Raw genomic sequence first — 22,880 nt, 5'->3', positions numbered from 1 at the left:
ACTGTTACACACCCAGACATCATTTGTGTAGACCTCCATTTGGTACCCTTGCCCTACACATGTTAAGGGCAGGCCTTTCTTCTATAACTAAAAAGCTAACATCCAGAGAGCCCTACCTGGAATTTTCTTGGCCCAGCCAATCATGTGTACCAGCTCCTTGTCGGCCAGCTTGGTCAGGGACATCATCATGGAGGCCTCGGTGAAGGGCGTGCTGGGGCGGCTCACGAGCACATGGGGCGGCTCTGCCTCCAGGAGCGTGAGCACCAGCTGCTCCGGGCTCAGGGCGCTCAGCAGCAGCTCCTTCACTCGGGTCACATGTCCGCCATTTTTCTTGGCTTTGCTCAGGCAGTGCAGCTGCTCCTCGGAACTTTTCTGCCTTCGCATAACACGGTACCCACACCTTTCCCTCCGGGAACCTAAACCGGAGAGATGATAACACAGTAGTTTCCAGTGGTTTCCCCCAACCCAACATTCAAGTTCCCTGAGTCACCAGGGCAAGAGTGAGGTCATGACCTGGGTCCAGCTTCACGAAGTGTGTTAGACCAGAAGCCTGACTTATTTCCTGGAACCTGTGGGGCAAGTACCAAAGATCATTACATTTGAGTCTATTTTAACAAAGTCAAAATACAACTTTTTAGGAACAATAGCCCAAATGAACTTAAACTCTCCATTTCAGGATCACCTATGGATACTAAATCTATTTCTCTTTTAAAGAGCGCTGGCATACCTCAGTTTCCAAACCACAGAATTAGGAATATTCTTTTTTTTTTTAAATTTCTTAAAGATTTTATTTATTTATTTGACAGACAGAGATCACAAGTAGGCAGAGAGGCATGCAGAGAGAGAGGAGGAAGCAGGCTCTCCGTGGAGCAGAGAGCTCGATGTGGGGCTCTATCCCAGGACCCTGAGATCATGACCTGAGCTGAAGGCAGAGACTTTAACCCACTGAGCCATCCAGGCACCCCTAGGAATATTCTTGAGACAAAAGATGGGGAAAAGTTAAGAACTGAGTATTGATATTTCCAAACAGTTATCAAATAATATACTCTTATAATATACATTCTTAAAATGTTTATATGCACATATGTGTGTTTACACATACACATGAACACATATGTATTCTTTTTACATATTTGCACAGATAAATATATTTCAAGTAATAATTTTTTAAAATTTTATTTGACAGAGAGAGAGACAGTGAGAAAGGGAACACAGAGGGAGGGGGAGGGGGAGAAGTTGCCTCCCCACTGAGCAGGGAGCCCAATGCAGGGCTCAATCCCAGTGATACCATGACCCTGGTATCATGACCTGAGCCAAAGGCAGACGCTCAATGACTGAGCCACCCAGGCACCCCTTCAGTAATAAATTTTTTAAAAATCTAAAAAATATGGAAGAGTACAAATTTTGGTATAAATCCTTTCAGTTTTAATGCTTTTTACTTTTCCATATTTTATATGCAAAATTTGGGTCACAGTATATATACGTTATTTTTAAACTTTTTCTTTTTACTAAAAATGTATCATTGTACAATTTAAAAATCTATGCAGCATTCTGTTTTACGAAGATAGCATCACTTTATCTAAAGTGTCCCCGTTGGGGCACCTGGGTGGCTCAGTGGGTTAAAGCCTCTGCCTTAGGCTCAGTTCATAATCCCAGGGTCCGGGGATCGAGCCCCACATCAGGCTGTCTGCTCAGCAGGGAGCCTGCTTCCCCCCTCTCTCTGCCTGCCTCTCTGCCTACTTGTGATCTCTGTCAAATAAAAAAAAAAATTAGTAATAATAATAAAGTGTCCCCTGTCAATGGAAATCTAGGTTAGTCCTAATTTCTTTGCTGGTACTCATAGTACAATGAAAATGCATCTTTGTACACATATCTAATTCATTCCCAAAAATAAACTCAAAGAAGTCAAGCTGCCAAACCAAGGAGTATACACATTTAAGATTTTGATACATATTAATAGGTTACCTTCTAAAACTATTTTAAAATTGATCATACAGACAATACTTTAAGGAGCTTCCTATTTTCTCATAACACCATTGGGCAATAAAAGTCATTTCTAGGGGTGCTTCAGTGGGTCAAGCCTCTGCCTTCGGCTCAGGTCATGATCTCAGGGTCCTGGGATGGAGCCCTGCATTGGACTCTCTGCTCGGTGGGGAGCCTGCTTATTCCCACCCCCTGCTCCGCCTGCCTCTCTGCCTACTTGTGATATCTGTCAAATACATAAATAAAATCTTTTAAAAAAAAGTCACTTCTAATCTTTGCTAATCTGACAAGTGACTAAACAATCTCATTTTACTTTGTATTCTTTTAATTAGTAGTGAGAATGACTAATATATTTGCCATACTTTGTATTTCTTTTACTGGTGTATCACCTATTTGTTTCTTTTCCCCTTTTCCTGCCTAATAACCTATAAAGTCTATCTAGTAACTATAGATAACTTCTGTTATGTGCCATATTTGCCTTGTTATATAGCTTTTAACTTTACTCATGGTATCTGCTGTCCTAAGAAGGTTTAGTGCACAGTCAAATCTGTCTTTTCTTTCACATCAAGATATACAAATATTTTCTCATATCTTCTTTAAGCACTTCTGGGGTTCAAATCTATTTGAAATTTTATGTATGTTTGTATCATGTCATATTGATATTTCATGTCATATTCTTCAAATGGATGTATAATTTTCCCTGTAGCATTTATTTCCCAAGGTTTTCCCACTGATTTTTATAAATACATATAAAAGTATCTTCTTCCAGGGGCACCTGGGTGGCTCAGGCAGTTAAGTGTCCAACTCTTGATCTCAGCTCAGGTCTTGAGTGGTGAGTTCAAGCTCTGCATTGAAAAAGTATCTTCTTCTGGATTTTCTCCTCTTTCATATATACACATGTGTGTGTATACATATATGTGTGTGTGTGTGTGTATTTTTTTTTTTTTACTCCTGTGCTGGTACATATTTTAATTACTGTTGGCTTATGGGTCAGAAATACAATGGGATAGGTCTTTAAGATGGTATGGGGAGGGAGAAACCTTCAATTTAGAATTATATTCCCAGCTAAACTATCATTCAAGAGTGACAATAAATTAAAGACATTTGAATTAAGCAAAGATTAAAAAGATATGCCTTTTTGAAAAATTACTGTGTTATTTGGGATGAAGAAAAATGAACCCAAGAGAAGCAATGAAATTCAAGATGCAATGGTAAGAAAATAAATTGGTAAGCATGAGCAGAAACCTAATAAACATAGAATGAATAAAGTAATAATTTTTGGAGGTACAGTAATAAAGTAGAACCAAATACTGGGTAATAATAAATAAGATGAAAAGTGAGTAATTTTGGCTGGAGCTTTCTAAGATCCTTAATTTGGAAAGAGAAATATCTATTAGAGTGGCATGAAATTAATCAAGAATGCATTGCTAAAGGGCACCTGGGTGGCTCAGTGGGTTAAAGCTTCTGCCTTCATCTCAGGTCATGATCCTGGGGTCCTTGGATCGAGCCCAGCATCGGGCTCTCTGCTCAGCTGGGAACCTGCTTCTTCCTCTCTCTCTCTGCCTGCCTACTTGTGATCTCTGTCAAAGAAATAAATAAAATCTTAAAAAAAAAAATGCATTGCTAAAATAGAACTATCACTAAAATAATTGAAACCACATGTATAGACCTCCAAACTAGCAAAAGAGGAGAAATAAAATAAGAAAATGGGATCAATTCCAAAAAGGAAAAAAAAAAATATATGATGAAATTGTCAAAATCCTAAAATAAGATGACAGAAATGAATTAAAATATCAATGATCACATTAAACATAAATAGACTAAATTCATCAATTAAGAGCAACTCTGAGATCACAGTTTTTTCATCTAAACATAGACTGGTTGTAAGGGATACATTTAATGTATAGAAAAAATGAAAATAAAGGAATAGAAAAAGATAACTGGAAAAAATTAACCAAATAAATCAGTTACTCTATCAATATCAGACACTATAACCCTTAAAAATCATGATTAAGTCCTCATCAGATTATAAAAGGAAGATAAATATTCTAAACCCATAAACATCAAGAAAACAACAAAACATCAACAAAACAACAAGAAAACCTACAAACATAACAGCAAAAAATGACTAAAAGAAAGAGAAATGGACAAATACATTATTATAATACATATTTTAATGTATCTCTCTCAGCAACTGACAGAGTAAACAATTAGGGGGAAAGGCAGAATACAGAACATTGGAATTGTACAACTCACAAGCTTGAGCTATAAAAACTCACGGAATTTGCAGAAATTATCACATACTAGTTCATGAATAAAATTTTAACTAAAATTGATTATCATATAGATCATACTCTTTGATCACAAAAAATACAATTTCCAAGCTCCAAAGTTTGGCACAAAAATATTTCTAAAATACCACTGGCTAAAGACAAAAATACAAATGAAAATTAAGAAAGACATAAGTTAGGATGTCATTAGCATGGGTACAACTTTTATATGCATCCCTCCCCCCGCAAAAAACAAAACCTAAATGTTATATCTGTAAAATGCCTAGTTCCTATATTCCCACCATTATGTTTGTTCACTAAATTCAGTTGTCCACATTTTTAAAAAGAAATATTAGTTAGGAGGTATGAGTACATTTAAAATTACTTGCTCCCAAGAAAATTTAGCTGAATTTCTTCTTATCCTTGGTTAATCAAAGTAAAAGGAAGGGCTCTATCTACCTAGAGATGATTAAATCAAGCTCTTTACTGAAAAAACTAAAAGCCTAAAGTATAATTCATTTTATTAATTTTATTCATTTTATTAATCAGAGAGCTTTAGGTATTATTTAAGATTAATTATAACCCCAGGGTAAAATGGAACAAAATGTTTGGTTTAAAAAAGCACCTTTCTGATCACACATCTTCTTGTAGAGTGTATGAGGAAAAGGAGTTTACAAAACGGGTTTACATACAAAGAGAAAGGTTTGATTCCATGCACTCAAATTTGACCAACTTGCACTTACAAAGCCCTATACACTGGGCCCTGTACTGAGTCCTAGGGATTCTAATATCAATAAAATAAAGCCCTTGGCAGGGAACTCACTGTTTTCTACCAAGGACATTTCTAGTGTCATGGCTTTCCCAATATAATCTTGGCAGAGTCACCCAGTGTGCCTCTGAGCAAGCCTGAAGGGGAGTGCCACCAAACAGAAGTACTCCATATTAAAAGTGATAAATAGTCCCCCCAAAAAACAGGATGATGATAACGGTGATGACAATGATAACAAAAATGGTAATAATGGTAAATGATAACAATGAGAGCTAACACGTACTGGAAAGCTTCTACATGTCAGACATTGTGTATTGTATATAGATTATTTCATTCCAAAAACTGCCCTAGAGGGCAGGTGCTATGATCATCTCCATGACACAGAGGAGGAACCAGGCCCAAGAGAGCTCAACTAACCTGCTAAGGGTGGAAAAGCTTGAAAACAGTGAAGGCAGCATATGAACTCAAGCAATTGCCTGAATCCACAGCTGGTGCTTTTACTGCTTTATACTACCTCCCTATCAAGCCCCTTTCATGTGTATATACGGCAGATGAATCAAGAGACGGCATCTGAAAGATGTGGATTTATTCTCACAACACAGGAATACAGACCAGATGTGGCTATTCCGATTCTTCTCCTGGCTATGTACGTTTCAGTGTATCCTTATAATGAAGCCTTATCCCTCACGTTGGTCTGGATAAGCACTCTCCCACCATTTAATCCACCATATTAATATTTCCACAGAAAACACAAGATTGGTGCAGAAGAAGAAGGTGATAACAGAGAGACATAATTTCTAAAGGGGGGGATGAAATGATGCAGGAGGATCCAGGATGGGAGGGAGGGAGGTTCCTAATCCTCTAAGCCCGGAGAGAAGAAAGAATATGAATGGAGGATTTATTGAGAGGGGAGACAAGAAGAGTGCTGGGCAAGAAGGGAGGCATTGTTAAGAAAATTCACTCCTAATGGTCAGTAAAGGGTTAAATATCCAACTGTTTCCATGTCAACCCATCTCATCCTTTCTGCAATCTCCAAAGATAATAAAATATTTTTTTCTTAGACAGCCCTACCCAATTTCTTTTTGGCCAAATGTAATGACCCTTTCTCTGCTCTCTTTTCCATGAAAGATTTTTTTTCCAGTTTTATTGAGAAATAATTGCCATCTATCACTGTATAAGTTTAAGATATATAGCACAATGGTTTGGCTTACATAAACTGTGAGGGAATTACCACAGTAAGTTCAGATCCACCGTTTCATATAGATAAATAAAGAGAGAAAGGCAAGAAAAAAGAAAGAGAGAGAGAGATGAAAGAAAGTGAAAGATTTTTTTCTCTCAGAACTCTGCCTTACTTCACTTAGCATAATGCCCTTACGGTCCAGCCATGTTGTCACATACGCAGAATTTCTTTGTGGCTTCTGTTTTTGTTTTTTTTTTAATGGCTGGATAACGTTCCATTTTTACACACACACACATATCAACTTCTTTATCCATTCACCTGTCAATGGACACTTGGGTTTTTCTCATGTCTTGGCTACTATAGATAATGCTGAAGGGGTGTGGTCGTGGGGGCCCAAATATTTTTTTGAGTGAGTGTCATGAAAGTTTTTTTTTAAACTTCACCTTTATATTCTGCCTGTGCAGGACTGTATTGCATTAAAACTTCTCATAAGGGAGAAGGGGGGTGGGGTTATGGACATTGGGGAGGGTATGTGCTTTGGTGAGTGCTATGAAGTGTGTAAACCTGGCGATTCACAGACCTGTACCCCTGGGGATAAAAATATATGTTTATAAAAAATTAAAAATTTAAAAAAAAACTTCTCATAATTTATATGAGTTTTCGAAGAGGGAGAAAGAAAGGAAGGAAAACTAAAATTTAGCTGCAAATACTGTCCTAGGTCTTTATGTCTTTCTTCACATGCATTCCTCACAAAACCCAGGGAAACAGGTATCTTCTTTTCAGAGATAAGAAAACCGAGGACCAGAAAGGTTAAGTTTGAGCATAGTCACAGTTCACAAGAAGTAATGAGACAAAAAATGAGTTTTGGTCATTGGGGGTCCTGTCCTTTTGTTCTTCCCGCCACATACACTGCCCCCTGCAGGCGGATTATGCAGGTGCTCCTGCCCTGGTCCCAAACCACCAGGGCTATAGCTAGCTGTCCAACAGACCCTAGGACAGTAACATTGTTCTTATCCTAGAACTAAACTATAAATCGCTTTTTAAAAAATACGCTCAACTTAAAATATGAAACATCAATTTGCAATCTTTTGTCAAAAGGCCAAGGTTTTCTCCTTCAGTACCATCGCCAATTAAATCACGAGTGCATTTCCTACATATGCCACATCTGTAATACACTATCTCTGAATTTTCAATTTCAGCTTCGTTAAAACAGAGCAAGAACTTAGACACTCACATAGCAATCCAAATTCAGAATTTTTCTAGGTTCATGACCCCTCCCCCCAATCTCACTCATACCTAACTCAATAGTTACTAGTCCTTTACAGTTTGTGGGGTATTTTTTAATGCAAGCACTACACCCAACATGGGTTTTGAACTCATGATCCCGAGATCAAGAGTCAGCTAGCTGGCCAGGTACCCCTCCTTTACAGTTTTATCCAAAGCTTTCAAAGAAGTGACTATCCTGGGGCACCTGGATGGCTCAGTTGGTTGAGCATCTGCCTTAGGCTCAGGTGATGATCCCAGTGTCCTGGGATCAAGCCCCACACTGGGCTCCCTGCTTAGTGGCGAGTCTGCTTCTCCTTCTGCCTCTCCCCCTGCTCGTGCTCTCTCTCAAATAAATAAAATCTTTTAAAAAAGAGAAATGATTGTCTTTTCCTACTCATATTTCATATGGTTGCATAAATTCTAATTAAATTATATAATTTGACAGTTACAGAAAGTAGAAACAGGTTTTAGAAGAAGCCCACTGGTTACCGATAAGGGTATAACTGAAGCAGAGGGGAATAGAAATGCTCGAATATTTTAGAGAGTAACCAGTACACACTGGGAGGTCATGGGCATTGGCAGAGTATTTTACAAAGAAAACAAAACCTCAGTGATTCTCAGAAGCCAGAGAAGTGTGATCAAATAAGAGAACTTCTGCTCTACAGGATATAGCTGGATGAGATGTCTTACCTATTATACACATTTTTTAAAAAAAGGACAGAGAATGTTTAAAAGGCAGAGCTCCTAAGAGACTGTCAGGGAGAAAAGAGACTCTTGTTTCAAATTTTTCAAATAGTTACAAAGAGAGAAATTACAACTAACCACAGGCAAAATACTGACAGAGCAGAGTCAGGCAGAGCTGATGTGAGTGCACATGAACCAGCAAGTGTGTATAGAAGATGAATGAATCAAAAAGAGAGAGGATGTAATGTCAAAGAGATTATTGAGAATGTAATCTCAAAGAGAACAGGATGTAATAAGCATTCTTGTCAGCTGTTGTTCTTACGTGCCCATTTTTCTTTGTTTCTCATGGATGTATGTGTCTATGTGTGGACACACACACATATGTATGTTTATTCATAAATATGCAGACATACCTTCATAACAGAATCGCCCTATGTGCTTTCCAGAGTTCTACCATGTTTCTGACTCCTCTATAGATCTTCTCTAGAAAGCTAATAGGGAATGGGCATGATTCTTTCCCCTCGCTATCCAAGTAACCCACCAGATAGTCTACTTTCTTGTCACAGCTTTCACTGTGAACATTTACCAGAACTTTCTCCTTAGACTTTTCAAGGCCTCAGGCAGATGGTCATCCAACCCATTTGCGTACTTCAGTAGCCAGAGCTCTCGAATCATGCAGTAGCCTATTGCATTGTCAGACCACTTAATTGTAGAAAGGTCTTCCCTACACAGACCTGTACCCCTGGGGCCAATAATACATTATATGTTAATTTAAAAAAAAAAAAAAGGAGAAGAAGGAGAAGAAGAAAGGTCTTCCCTACACTGGGCCAAAATGTGCCTCCTGTAACCTGTTCCTGTTTACCTCAGCTCTGTCCTCCGCACTTATAGGGAACAAATCAATGCCCCTTCCAATGGGACAGCATACACATACATGAAGATAAGGACCAAGTCCTAAATCTCCTCTCGTGCAGGCTACCTGTCCCCAGTCCCGCCGCCTGTCCTGTCTGACAGAGTGGTCAGCATGGCCCACACATGATGAAAGGGGAAGCGAAAACTCACCACACTTCACCATCCCCACTTCATAGCACTTCCGGAGCCGGCAGGCCTGGCAGCTCTTGCGCCGATTCTTATCTATTGTACACTGATTTGTAGCTGGGCAAATGTAATCGTTATGTCCTACAGCGGGGGAGGGGAAAGCAGGCTATTATTACAATATTTTGATTAAACATCTTCCTCGTCAACAACACTGATAATCCTACTCAGCTAAGAGGTAGGCGACATCTTCTTAATGACAGGTACAGGCACAATAGCCAAAGTTGGGTCTCATAAGTGCCTTGTTGGGGAGTCAAAAAACCTAGGAATATTTAAATAATAAATATCTTACTCTTTGACTAATAGGCTATTTTCCACATGTTCTTTGAATTCTTAAGAGATACATTAGAAATAGTCTCCGTCATGGGGCACCTGGGCGGCTCAGTGGGTTAAAGCCTCTGCCTTTGGTTCAGGTCATGATCCCAGGGTCCTGGGATCCCAGGGTCCCAGGGTCCTGCCCTAGAAAAAGATAAGATTCCCATTTTTCAAAAGAAAACACATTAGGTCGGTTCAGTAAGTTCCTTAAGGTCATGGTTTTAGTTTTCCACGCTGTATAATAAGCCTATAAGCTTAAAACCAAATGAATTTATTATCTTGTTTCCACGAGTCAAGAATCCAGGCACAGGTACACCTGGGTGGCTAAGTCAGGGTTAAGGATCTGCCTTGGGCTCTAGTCATGATCCCAGAGTCCTGGGATCAAGTCCCCACATTGGGCTCCTTGCTCAGTGGGGAGTCTGCTTCTCCCTCTTCCTCCACAGCTCCCCCTGCTTATGCTCTCTCCCTGAAAAATAAATAAATAAAAGAATAATACATGATGTAATCCTTTTTGTTTTTATAAAGAGGTTTATAACAATAAGCATTTAAGGGACTAGAGGTTCATTTTTTTCCCCTCGGAGTTTATTTTAGAAGATCATTTTACTTAAAAAAATCAGAAAACACAATGTTATGAACACACTAAATAAAAATAGCCTAGAAAATATCTTATGCAAGAAGTTCAGGGTAACTGAATTCACTTCTGACATACATACACACACACACACACACAAGTCCTCCTCAAACTACATGAACTACCTCACACATCAAAATGGTTTTCTTAGTGGGGCACCTGGGTGGCTCAGTGGTTTAAGCCTCTGCCTCGGCTCAGGTCATGATCTCAGGGTCCTGGGATCAAGCCCCGAGTTGGGTTCTCTGCTCAGCAGGGAGCCTACTCTCCCCCCCACCCCCGCCGCCTGCCTCTCTGCCTATTTGTGATCTCTGTCAAATAAATAAAATCTTTTTAAAAAAATAAAATGGTTTTCTTGGAGTACCCAAATGGCTCAATCAGTTAAGCATCTGACTCTTGACTTCTGTTCAGGTCATGAACTCAGGGTTGTGAGATCAAGCTCCACATTGGACTCTACACTCAGCACAGAGTCTGCTTGGGGATTTTCTCTCCTTCTGTCTCTGCTCCCCACGCCCCCCAAAAATAATTAAAATGGTTTTCTTGTTCCATGCAACAGTCTGAGAAGCGCACTATTCCATACTAATAGAACTCAGAGAAAAGTTCAAAGCAAAATTAAAAGCAAAATGTAGCTAATTCGTTAAGATATAAAGCTTTATAGGAAAATGTGCTTTTTATAATCTAAAACATAACCAGTTATCTCTGGACTCTGCAGAATTATCGAGTCTGTCTGAATATCTGTTGTCATTTATATACAACTGCATGGAGAGGACAGAGAGCACTGGACTTGGGATCAGAAGATCTGAGTTTCAGCTCAGTTCAGCCTCCTAATGTTGTCATTTCAACAATAGGGCAATGTTTGTCACCCACACCCTCCCTGGCATGCTTATCCCTCAACAGCTGGCAATGACCTTGCGTTCTGTTACCTCAGGACATTCCTCATGACTTCAAAGCCAAGTAAGTCCCAAGTAACAGAACATGTACCTCCAAGATAAGAATCTTCTACATACCCTACCAGCTGTCAGAGCTTCCCTCTTAAAGCTCAGCCTCTAAAGTCATAAAAAGCGGCACTGTATGAGCAGCACGCAAATAGATTTTAACTTTCAAAGGACAAGGATAAAAGGTTATTATAAATACCAATATGAAAGTGAGTAGAATAGTATTACTATTATATATGGATATAAAATAAATAGCCCAAAAGAATGAAATTTACAGAAATACAACTGAGAAATGTACCAGATACATATTTTTTAAAACTAACAAAACTGTATGAAGAGATATGAGAGGCCTAAATAACTAGAGACATAACATGTTCTTGATGTGAAGACTATTACAAAGATTCCTTTGAAAATAATTCCTGGGTTTAACAAAATCTCCACTTAAGGATGGGAGGCCACTTAATAAAATTACTCTAATGTTCCTATGAATAATAAATGAATAAGTAAACAAAAGAAAATAGAACACTTTAAAAATAGGAGGTAATTATATTGGTATGTATTAAAATGCATTATAAAATTATAATAGTAAAAGTAAAAAATAAAACTATAATAGTTAAAATGATGTGGTACTTATAAGAATGAAGAACTATGTCAGCAGAACAGAATAAAACAGTATATATAAGAACTTAATATATCATAGAAAAAAAATCAATGAACACATGAAAAGATGCTCAAAAAGATCAGTAATCTAGGACACTCAATACCACAAGACACACTTATATATGGAATAGAATATCTAAAATTAAAAAGGCTGACCAAAAAAAAAAGAAAAGAAAAGCTGACAATATCAAGGATTTTTACAAGGATATAAGACTGGAAGTCTCATATGTTATTGCTGGAAATACAACATGTTTCAACTATTTTGCTGGTTTCTTTCTTTTTTTTTTTTTTAATTTTATTTATTTATTTGACAGAGAGAAATCACAAGTAGATGGAGAGGCAGGCAGAGAGAGAGAGAGAGAGGGAAGCAGGCTCCCTGCCAAGCAGAGAGCCCGATGCGGGACTCGATCCCAGGACCCCGAGATCATGACCTGAGCCGAAGGCAGCGGCTTAACCCACTGAGCCACCCAGGCGCCCTTGCTGGTTTCTTATAAAATTAAACACAGGCTTATCCTACAACCAGCAATTTTACTCTTAGGTATTTCCCCAAGAGAAACAAAAATACAGGTCTACAGAGAGGGATATGCATGAATGTTCACAGAAGTTTTATTCAAAATATCATAATAAGTGAAAGAGGTGATACACAGATGGTTATATACTTTACAATTCAATTATATGATATTCTAGCCAAAAGCAAATCTATAGGGAAATAAAATAGATCAATGGCTACCAGGCCTTGAGAGGTTAGGGCAAAACTGGCTGCGATGGGCCTGCAGGAACTTTTTGGGCTGATGGTAACACTCCAGATCTTAATTATGGTGGTGGCCGAATGGGTACATTCATTTTCAAAATTCATAAAATTGTATCATAGAGGAATCTTACTATATATAAATTAAATCTCAAATTCAATGAGCAAAAAAAGCTCTATTTAAAAAAAAATCAATGAAAATGAATAATCTTAAATAAAACAATGTAGAGAAAATTGACTAAGATAAACATTTATTTTTTCCTTTTTCGTTTTATTTTATTGAAGTACAATTAACATTCAATGTTAAATTAGTTTCAGGTGCAGAACTTTTTTTTTTTTTTTTTTTTTTTTTTTTTTAACCAGAAGATGGGTTTATTTGGGAATAAAAGAGAATTACAATCCAGGACAAACAAGCTGTGGTAAAACCACAGGCGACTCTGGGAAACAAAAGCTCAGGTGTACAACATTTTGATTCAACAATTGTGTACATTACTCAGTGCGCACCATGTAGTATAGTCCTCGTCTGTCACCTTACAATGTTTTTACAATATTAATTAGATTCCATATGCTGTACTTTTCATCTCTGTGACTTATTTATTTTAATCCCCTTTATCTATTTCACCCATCCCTCCCCACCACACTGCCTTCTGGTAACCACCAGTTTCTTCTCTGTATTTGAAAGTCTGTCTTTTGGAGTATTTTTCTATCTTTGCTTATTTGCTTTATTTTTAGATTCTACATGTAAGTGAAATCACATGGTATTTCGACGTCTGGGTAGCTCTAGGCACTTAGGTGTCTGCTTTTGCTCAGGTCATGATCCCAGAGTCCTGGGATCGAGTCCCACATCGGATTCCTTGCTCAGTAGGGAGCTGCTTCTCCCTCCGCCTGTCACCGCCTCCTGCTTGTGCTCACACTCTCTCTTACTCTCTGACAAATAAGTAAAACCTTAAAAAAAAACAAACACATGGTATTTGTCTTTTTATGTCTGACTTAGTTCACTTAGCATTATACTTTCTAGGCCCATCCATATTGTTGCAAATGGCAAGATCTCGTCCTTTTTATGGTTGAGTAATATTTCATTGTGTAACTTCTTTATCCGTTCATCTATTGAGGGACACCTAAATTGTTCCCATATCCTGGCTATTGTAAATAATGCTACAATAAGCACAGGGGTGCACATCTCTTTTTGAATGAGTATTTTTGTTCTCTCTGGATAAATATCCAGGAGTGGAATTATTAGATCATTTGGTATTCCTATTTTTAATGTTTTAAGGAAACTTCATATGGTTTTCCTCAGCAGCTGCACCAATTTACATTCCCACAAACAGAACATGAGGGTTCCCTTTTCTCCACATCCTCACCAATACTTATTTCTTGTGTTTTTCATTTTAGCCATTCTGAATGGTGTGAGGTGGTATCCCATTCTGGTTTTGATTTGCAGTTCCCTGATGATAAGTGCTGGTGAGCATCTTTTCATGTGTCTGTTGACCAACTGTAGATCTTCTTTGGAAAAAATGTCTATTCAGGTTCTCTGCCCATTTTTCAATTGGGCTACTATTATATTTAAACAGTAGAAGTTCTTTATATAGTTTGTATACTAACCCCTTAATGCATATATCATTGCAAATACCTTCTCCCATTCAGCAAATTGACTTGTTTTGTTGTTTCCTTCATTGAACAAAAGTTTATTATTTGGGCATAGTCCCAATAGTTTAGTTTTGCTTTTGTTTCCCTTGCCTCAGGAGACAAAGGAGAGGGAGAAAAATGTTGCTAAGACTGATGTCAGAGAGATTAATGCCTATGCTTTCTTCTAGGAGTTTTATGGTTTTAGGTATCACATTTAGGTGTTTAATTCATTTTGAGTTTATTTTTGTATATGGAATAAGAAAATGGTCTAGTTTCATTCTTTTGCATGTATCTATTTTCCCAGCACCATTTAATGAGGAGGCTGTTTTCTCCCCATTATACACTCTTACCTCTTTTGTTGAGGATTACTTGACCATATAATCATGGGTTTATTTCTGGGTTCTTCATTCTGTTCCATCCGTCTATGTGTCTATTTTTGTGCCAGTAACATACTGCTTTGATTACTAGAGCTATGTAATAGATCTTGAAATTTGGGATTGTGATACCTCCAGCTTTGGTCTCCTTTCTCAAGACTGCTTTCATTACTCAGAGTCTTTCATAGCAATTTCAGTATTATTTGTTCTAGCTCTGTGAAAGATGCTGTTGACATTTTGATAGGGAATCCACTGAATCCACGGATTACTTTGAGTAACATGGACACTATCAATATTTGTTCTTTCAATCCATGAGCATGGAATAGCTTTCCATTTGTTTATGTCATCTTCAATTTCTTTCATCAATGTTTATAGTTTTCAGAGTACAGGCCTTTCACCTCCTTGGTTAAGTTTACTCCTCGGTATTTTATTATTTTTGTACAATCGTAAATGAGATGGTTTTCTTAATTCCCTTCTGCTACTTTATTATTAGTGTACAGAAATGCAACAGATTTCCATTCATTAATTTTGTATCGTGCAATTTAATTCATTTATCAGTTCTACTGAGTTTTGGTGGAGTCCTTAGGGTTTTCTATATATAATATCATGTCATCTGCAAATAATTAAAGTTTTACTTTTCCCTTACAAAATTTGTTGTCTTGTATGATTGCTGTGGCTAGAACTTCCAGCACTATGTTGAATAAAAGTGGTAAGAGTGGACATCTTTGTCTTGTTCCTGATCTTAGAAGAAAAAGCTCTCCATTTTTCACCACTGAGTGTGATGGTAGCTGTGGGTTTTTCATATATGGTTTTTATTGTGTTGAGATATCCTCTGTCCAAGCCTCCATTATTGAGATTTTTTTATTATGAGTAATGATGATAAATACATTTCTTTCTTACATCATTCAATATATAGAAAGAATTGGGTGGCCATTTTTAGCTACTACAACATATTTTATATGAGAGAATGCTAAAAATACAAAGAGGCCAAAGAAACAATCATTTACATAGTAAACAATTGTAAAAGTACTCACTCTTTACCTTATGCACACTTAGAATATGACATTTCTTTCTCTTTCCCAATAGTTTCTTGGCTCATGTAGTAGGAAGGAATGTGGAAAGCAGAGGAAATTCCCCTGTCATTATAATCAGTCATAGTTTAAGGGTTCAAAGATACTTTAAGGTAGAGATTTTTTGCAACAACAAGGGGAAAAGGATCCTTTTCAAAGAATATAGTTGGGTGTATTGGGTCAAGATTTCCTTAAGGAATAAAATTCTGGAATCTCAACAAGACAGAGTTGTCATCCTCTCAAGAGTTCAGTTCTAAATTTTGTTTTATTCTTTCTAAATTTTAGAACTCTGAATTGTTCTCACTACATAATAGCAGGAGAGTAAGCCTGGCCTTATAGTTTACTACTACAATTATCATAAGTAAAAATATTAAAGCACTAAATATATTAAATTCAGAATGAAAAGTTTTGTGTATAAATTACAAATAAGCAAACCATACAACTTATGTTTTAATAATATTTGATGACATAGGCTTCCTTTATCTGTGATTTTTTTTTCTTTTAATAAAATTAAGTTTGGAAATAGCAGAGCGCCCTGATCCACCAAACTATGAAGATTTTAGAGAAGGTGGGAGTCGATATGATTAGGATTAGAAGAAAAATACAAAGAAGAAAGAAAAGATGTTGATACAGAAGAGTTAGAAGAAAAGCTAGAATATCTTAAATTTGCATGATGTTTATAAATGACTAAATATTTTCACAAAAACTCTTTAAAAAAATAAAAATAAAAAGTTGCTTATTTATTTACCCATTTATTTTACCTATTTATTTAGAGAAAGTGTGTGTGTGTGAATATGGGGAGAGGGAGAAAGACAAGCTCAAGCAGACGCCCCACTGAGCATGGAGCCTGACACAGGGCTCAAACCTACAACCCTGAGATCATGACCTGAGCCAAAATCAAGAGTCAGACACTCAACCAACTGAGCCACCCAGTCACTCCCGTTCCACCTTTAGAACAATTCTGTAAGTATTTCCATCTCACAGAAGAGCAAACAGGCTAGGAGGTAAGGTCATAGAGCTACTAAGTGGAAGATACTGGAAAAATAAGTGGTTATCTATACAGGGTGAATTTCAGGGTCTCCAGGAAGGTAACTCTTAACTGTTAACATTCTACCCTTCCCCAACCTCTAGTTTCTATCAGGAACCATCCCACCATCATCACTCTTACACATGCCAAATATTAAACATAAGTCAAAGGGAGAAACAATCTTTGTAATTCCTAACAAGCACATTTTCCCCCAAGCTTTATCTTTTTAAGCATTATAACTAGGGACTTCTGGGGAAGATGGCAGAATAGGAAGATCTTAAGCTCATCTCTTCCCATGAATACAACTAGATAATACAACTAGGTAATAACACATTAGTGTAAATAACCCAGAATATGACCTAAAGACTGGCAGAACAGACTCTCCACAGATAAATATAGAGAAGAGGCCATGCCAAAGAGGGTAGGAAGGGTGAAAAGGGAGTTGGGAGCTAAACAGACCATGGGGAAAGACCTATGGAACTGTCCATGGGAGGGAGGGACCTGCAGGCTTGAAGAGGGGAAAGAAACAGACTATCACACCAGGTACCCCAAGTATGGGGAACTCACCCAGGTGAGAGGAAATCCCATAACATTTGGCTTTGAAAAACAGAGGGGGGTGGTAATTTTATGAGTTCTTACAATGAATGGGGCTTAACAGGTAGAACTTTCAAAATCAGCAGGCTTGGCTCTGAGAGAGCTGAAAAAGCAAAAAGAAACAGAGTTTCTGCCCTTAAAGAGAGTACAGCAAACAGCCCCCATGGAGATACAGCATAAAAGCAGCAGCTTGAAAAATGCCTACGGTATATGGGAGGGAAATTTGTTTACGAATCTTAGTGTATGTGCTGGAGGCAGAGGGATCATTGGAGACGTTTCTAGGAACAAAGGAGCTGGTGGGTGCCCTTTCCCTCCCCTGCACCCCATAGGTCTGTTTAGCTCCCTGATCTAACTCTACTCAAGCCCCAGGTGGCTCCAGATTGGCCCATTAGCAATGCAGGGACCAAATCCTGCCCACAAAAGGCAAAGAGAACCACTGCAAACAACTGGACTAAAGGCACAAGCAGCTCAGCCACTACAGTAGTGTGCACACAACATACATAGGCGACACCCCTGAAGTTCTGGTCTGGTGAACAGGAGACATTACACTGCAGAGCCTGAGAGAGCCTCTTCCTCATAAGGCCACTATTTACAAGAGCAGGAGATGTAGCTGACTTTCCTAACACATAGAAAGAGACACAGAGGGCTAGACAAAGTGAGGAGTCAGAGGAACATGTTTCAAAAGAAAGAACAGGACAAAATGACAGCACGAGACCTAAACAAAACAGGTAAGAAATTCTCTATAAGGAATGTTACTTATTTATTTTTAAAGATTTTATTTATTTGCCTGAGAGTGAGAGAGAGAGAGCATGAGAAGAGAGAGCATGAGAGGGTCAGAGGGAGAAGAAGTCTCCCCGTGGAGCAGAAAGCCTGACACAGGGCTCGATCCCAGGACTCCAGGATCATGACCTGGGCCAAAGGCAGACACTTAACCCACTGAGCCACCCAAGCGCCCCACCCAATAGAGAATTTAAAGTAATGGTCATAAAGATACTGATTGGACTGGAGAAAAGACTGGAGAACCTCAGTGAAACCCCTCACAAAGAAACAGAAAACATAATAAAGAACCAATCAGAGATGAGCAACTCAATAACTGAAGGCAAAAATGCACTAGATGGAATAAATAGTACACTAGAAGAAATAGAAGAACAGATCAGCAACCTGGAGGACAGAGTAATGGAGAATAATCAAGCTGAACAGGAGAGGGGAGAAAAATGAAAACAGACTTAGCAAACTAAGCAACACCATCAAGCATAATGACATTTGCATTGTAGGGGTCCCCGAAGGAGAAGAGAGGGAAGCGGGGGTGGGGGGCAGAAAATGTATTTGAAGAAATAATAGTTGTAAACTTCCCAAATCTGGGGAAGGAAATAGAAATGCAGATCCAGGAGGCACAGAGAGCCCCTAACAAAATCAACCCAAGGAGGTCCACACCAAGACACATAATACTTAAAATGGCAAAAAGTGGCGATAAAGAGAGAATCTGAAAAGCAGCAATAGAAAAGAAAATGGTTACATACAAGGGAAATTCTATAAGTTTGTCAAATGATCTTTTAGTAGAACCTTTGCAGGCCAGAAGAGAGTGGCATGACACACTCCGAGTACTGAAAGAAAAAAACCTACAGCCAGGAATACTCTGTCCAGCAAGGATATCATTCAGGGGAAAAAAAAGAGAGAGTTTCCCACACAAACAAAAGTTACAGGAATTCATGAACACTAAACCAGCCCTACAAGAAATGGTACAGGGGACTCTTTGAGTGGAAAGACCATAATCAGTTAATAAGAAAAGTAGACAGCACAAGAGCAGTAAAATTAAATGTATCTATAAAAATTAGTCAAGGGGAGCACCTGGGTGGCTCAGTCGGTTAAGCATCTGCCTTCAACTCAGATCTTGATCCCAGGGTCCTGGCACCAAGACCCACACTGGGCTCCTTGCTCAGTGCAAAGCTTGATTTTCCCTGTCCCCTGCTTGTTCTCTCTCTTACTAGCGCTCTTTCTCTCTGATAAATAAATAGAATCTTAAAAAAAAAATCAGTCAAGGGATTCACAGAATAAAAGGATATAAAGTATGACACCATAGATCTAAAATAAGCAGGGGAAGGAAGTAGGGGAGGAGTAAAGAATGAGTTCAAATTTAAGAGACCATAAACTTAATATATAACATCTTACGGATATAGTAATTCATATAAACCTAATGGTAACCACAAATCAAAAGATATGCAAGAGTTGTAACTACGTATCTTTTCCCAAGAAGATAGTGATGGGTGATGGTGGGAAGAGATCCATTCAAGTTCTGGGACTCTGGGGCGGAGATCCACAATTAAAAGTAAGGTGCTCAGGGGACGCCTAGGTGGCTCAGCTGGTTAGGCCGCTGCCTTTGGCTCAGGTCATGATCCCAGGGTCCTGGGATCAAATTCCACATCGGGCTCCTTGCCCGGCAGGGAGCCTGCTTCTCTCGCTGCCTCTGCCTGCCTCTCTGCCTGCTTGTGTTCTCTCTCTCTTTCTCTCTCTCTCTCAAATAAAAAAATCTAAAAGTAATAATAATAAAAATAAGGTGCTCGGGGCACTTGGGTGACTTAGTGGGTTAAAGCCTCTGCCTTCAGCCCAGGGTCCTGGGATCAAGCCCCGCATCAGGCTCTCCACTCAGCGGGGAGCCTGCTTCCCTTCCTCTCTCTCTGCCTACCTCTCTGCCTACTTGTGATCTCTATCAAATAAATAAATAAAAATATTTTTAAAATAAATAAAAATAAGGTGCTCTACACTTGAAATAATCCACTCCATCATCCACCCCATCCCCAAACACACACAGTCCTCTGAACTGCTCATCAAGTACTTTGTGTACCAAAAAGGCCAATGGTGAAATTTCTGCCAGGTCACTACAAAATTATTTGAAAGCAAAAGCGGAAAACTAAAGAAACTAACAATAGTCTTGTACCTTGAATGCTTCTTTTAAAAAAGGCCTTACATCCTTCACACGACCAGACTCCATAGTGATATCCAGATGCGTAATCGCTGCAGACCGCACAGAAGTGAGCATCCCTCTTTGAACTTGGACTAGTAATAGGGCTGGCACCACTGCTCCCACTAACTTTCCTTTTCAGTGTCTCTCTGGGGGCAAAGAAAACTTTCATTGTAAAACAGCATTAAGAGAAAAGATGGACTCTCTAGGAAAAAAAAAAAAATAGCATGAGCACTGCCAAATTTACCTCTTTGCCCTCCAGGGCTCAAGATAAATAAATTCCAGGAAACCCGGTCAAGCATAGCCTTTGTTGCTGGTATCAGATCTATGAAGAGTCACACTGTTGGGAATGACTGATGTTTGAAAGTGGTTCCACAAGTGGTTCTATGTCCATCCATGCAGCGTGGATGAGACTAGTAACCACAGACGGCTAGAGGTAGCCGCCAGGTTGCACATCTCTGAGCGGAGTAAGTGTCCAGGACAAGTCGCACCCGCAGGTCTGAACCATGAGCAGGATGTACAGGAGCCTCCTGTAGTTGCTAGAATTCATCAACACTGCACAGATGGGCCTAAATGTACCTAACTATTTTCAAGCCTCAGTCATTCCCAAGTGTTGCTAAATAGCCCTTCAGAGTTCCCATTTAAATGGGGCAACAAAATCTTTCATTCTGCGGTGTAAGATGAAGGTCTAGAATGAAAACAATTTTATGAGGAGTAACAAATGGACTCTTAAGTTTTATTGAAGTGAATACTATATTCTGGTTTAGAGAGACATTGGAAGGGCAGGGACGGCAGGGAGAAGAAAAAGAGAAAGAGAAAGGAGAAGAGAGAGGATAAAAGTGGACACATGCCTGTCTTTAGAAGGTTTTAATGGAAGCAGGTGCTCAGTCCTGGGGAGAGGGCAATGGCTCCCATAGAGGCAAGGAGAACCCATCAAGGCAGCACTGGCAGACACCCAAAGTCCACACGGTCAGTTCCTAATTTTGCCAGACCATGCTTCTTTGGGAAAGGAAATGTTAGAGGTATGATTGATTTGTAAATGAACATAATTATACCATGGGTTAATTTATCCTAGTATTAGCAGAACTCTGATTAGAGTTCACGCCCAGAAACAAATGATCTTCCCTTTTAGGCTGGGTGAAAAACAGTAATTTTAAAAAGGTATATACAAAGTTTATATTCTCTTTTACCAATAAAGTTTTTAAAAGAAAAAAATTACTGTGTAATATGGCTTTCTCAAAGTATTACAACAGCATTTGAAAGTAACAAATTTCAATATCCAATATGCATGGACTTAATATTTCGGTCGTTTTAGAAATTTATCTACTTCTCCTCTTTCTCTCTACCCAAACTCTTCCCACCATAGCTGTAATTTTCATTAAATACATTATAAATTGAATGGAAATAACCATCATGTTCCCTTGCTTTTAAAGGTACAAATACCGTTTTGAACTTAACGAAATTTCAACTAAAGTCTGCAATTAGTTTCCCATCAATCTTTAGCAAACATTATTTTAGTTCACTGCTAAAAAGCTTATGCCAATTACTGTCTGTCTTTCCAAGCTTCATGTGTCCAGTATATTTCATTTAAGTAACCACCACTACCAACTACCACCATTGCTTTTATCCTGGACACAATGTGCCATGAATGCTAAATTGTGATTTCACCACAAAAAGGACCTAACTTGAAAGTAAACATTTCTTTTTCAAACCCACATCACTTTATCAAGAGAAAAGGGATTTAAGTTCAGTCTTTAATGTCTAGTCATGAGAGTGAATTCTCCCTACAACCCAGATCTACAAGCTTACTTTTTAACGAGGAATAGAATATCAGAATAGATATTCTAGAATTTGGAATATCCTATGTGTTGGGTGCTCTAAGTAATCTATGTGATGAATAAAGACTTTGAATAATGCATAGCTTTCTTCCAACTCATAAAGGGATTTGAATAATGCCCCTGACGTACAATTCAGAATGAAGACTGAATTTACCTGTTTATAGGTAAGGTGGGTTCTAGTGATCTTGCTTCACACCAAGGACTCTTTTGAGGTTCTGCATACAGAAGTGATGACTGGCAATGGATCGCTAAGGGAGAGAGGTGTCCAGGAGTTGGCCACAGCACATTCGGGCTTGTGGTCTGTCGACCGGGTCCACCTTCTGAGTTACTGGCACTGCTGGGAAGGCTGTAATTCATCACAGCAGGGCTGTAGAACGTCATGGTGGAATATTCATGGCGGCTCTCAACATAGGAGGAAGGTATATATATGGGGCCGTGCTCCAGGGGTAGGACAGATTGACTGCAATTGTAGGAAGCTGGAGAGTTAAGGCTAGATGGTGAGTTTTTTATATCCATGTCTTGAATAGGTAACAGCTGAGGAAATTCTTTGTGAGGAGAGGCACAAAGGGACATTGTACTGTTCTCAAAGACTCATGGGCAGGTATGCTGGCTGTAGAGAAAAACAAAAGACATTTCTAAGTTACAGCTACAGGCCTAACTATTCAAAAGGTCCAAACATATTTATTATTTACACACACACACAGAGCTTAGAAACACATCCTGAAAAGACAGACTCAAAAGCATTAACCTCAGGGATTGTGAATGGGAGGCATGAAACTCTCATCTGCTACTTTATTCACTTCTTTATTGCTTTTGTTGTTGTTAGCTACAAGAATTTTTTTAACCACAAGAATTTATTATA

The 22,880-nt window shown here is 38.7% G+C and overlaps 1 protein-coding gene across 1 annotated transcript in view; it reads right to left on the bottom strand.

Moving 5' to 3' along the window:
* The window catches only part of ESR2 (estrogen receptor 2), a 71,245-nt gene that overhangs the window by 34,373 nt on the left and 13,992 nt on the right, over positions 1–22,880 (bottom strand). The window contains exons 2-5 of the mRNA XM_082734166.1: positions 22,173–22,628; positions 20,157–20,329; positions 9,212–9,328; positions 117–416 (exon numbers count right to left, since the gene is read on the bottom strand). Of these exons, the coding sequence (XP_082590292.1) occupies positions 117–416; positions 9,212–9,328; positions 20,157–20,329; positions 22,173–22,591 (1,009 nt within the window). The 5' untranslated portion in view covers positions 22,592–22,628. The remainder of the gene's footprint in view (positions 1–116; positions 417–9,211; positions 9,329–20,156; positions 20,330–22,172; positions 22,629–22,880) is intronic.

This window comes from Mustela nivalis (assembly GCF_964662115.1).
Source record: "Mustela nivalis genome assembly, chromosome: 6".
Classification (NCBI taxonomy): Eukaryota; Metazoa; Chordata; class Mammalia; order Carnivora; family Mustelidae; genus Mustela; species Mustela nivalis.
This window is presented reverse-complemented; position numbering and strand designations above follow the sequence as displayed.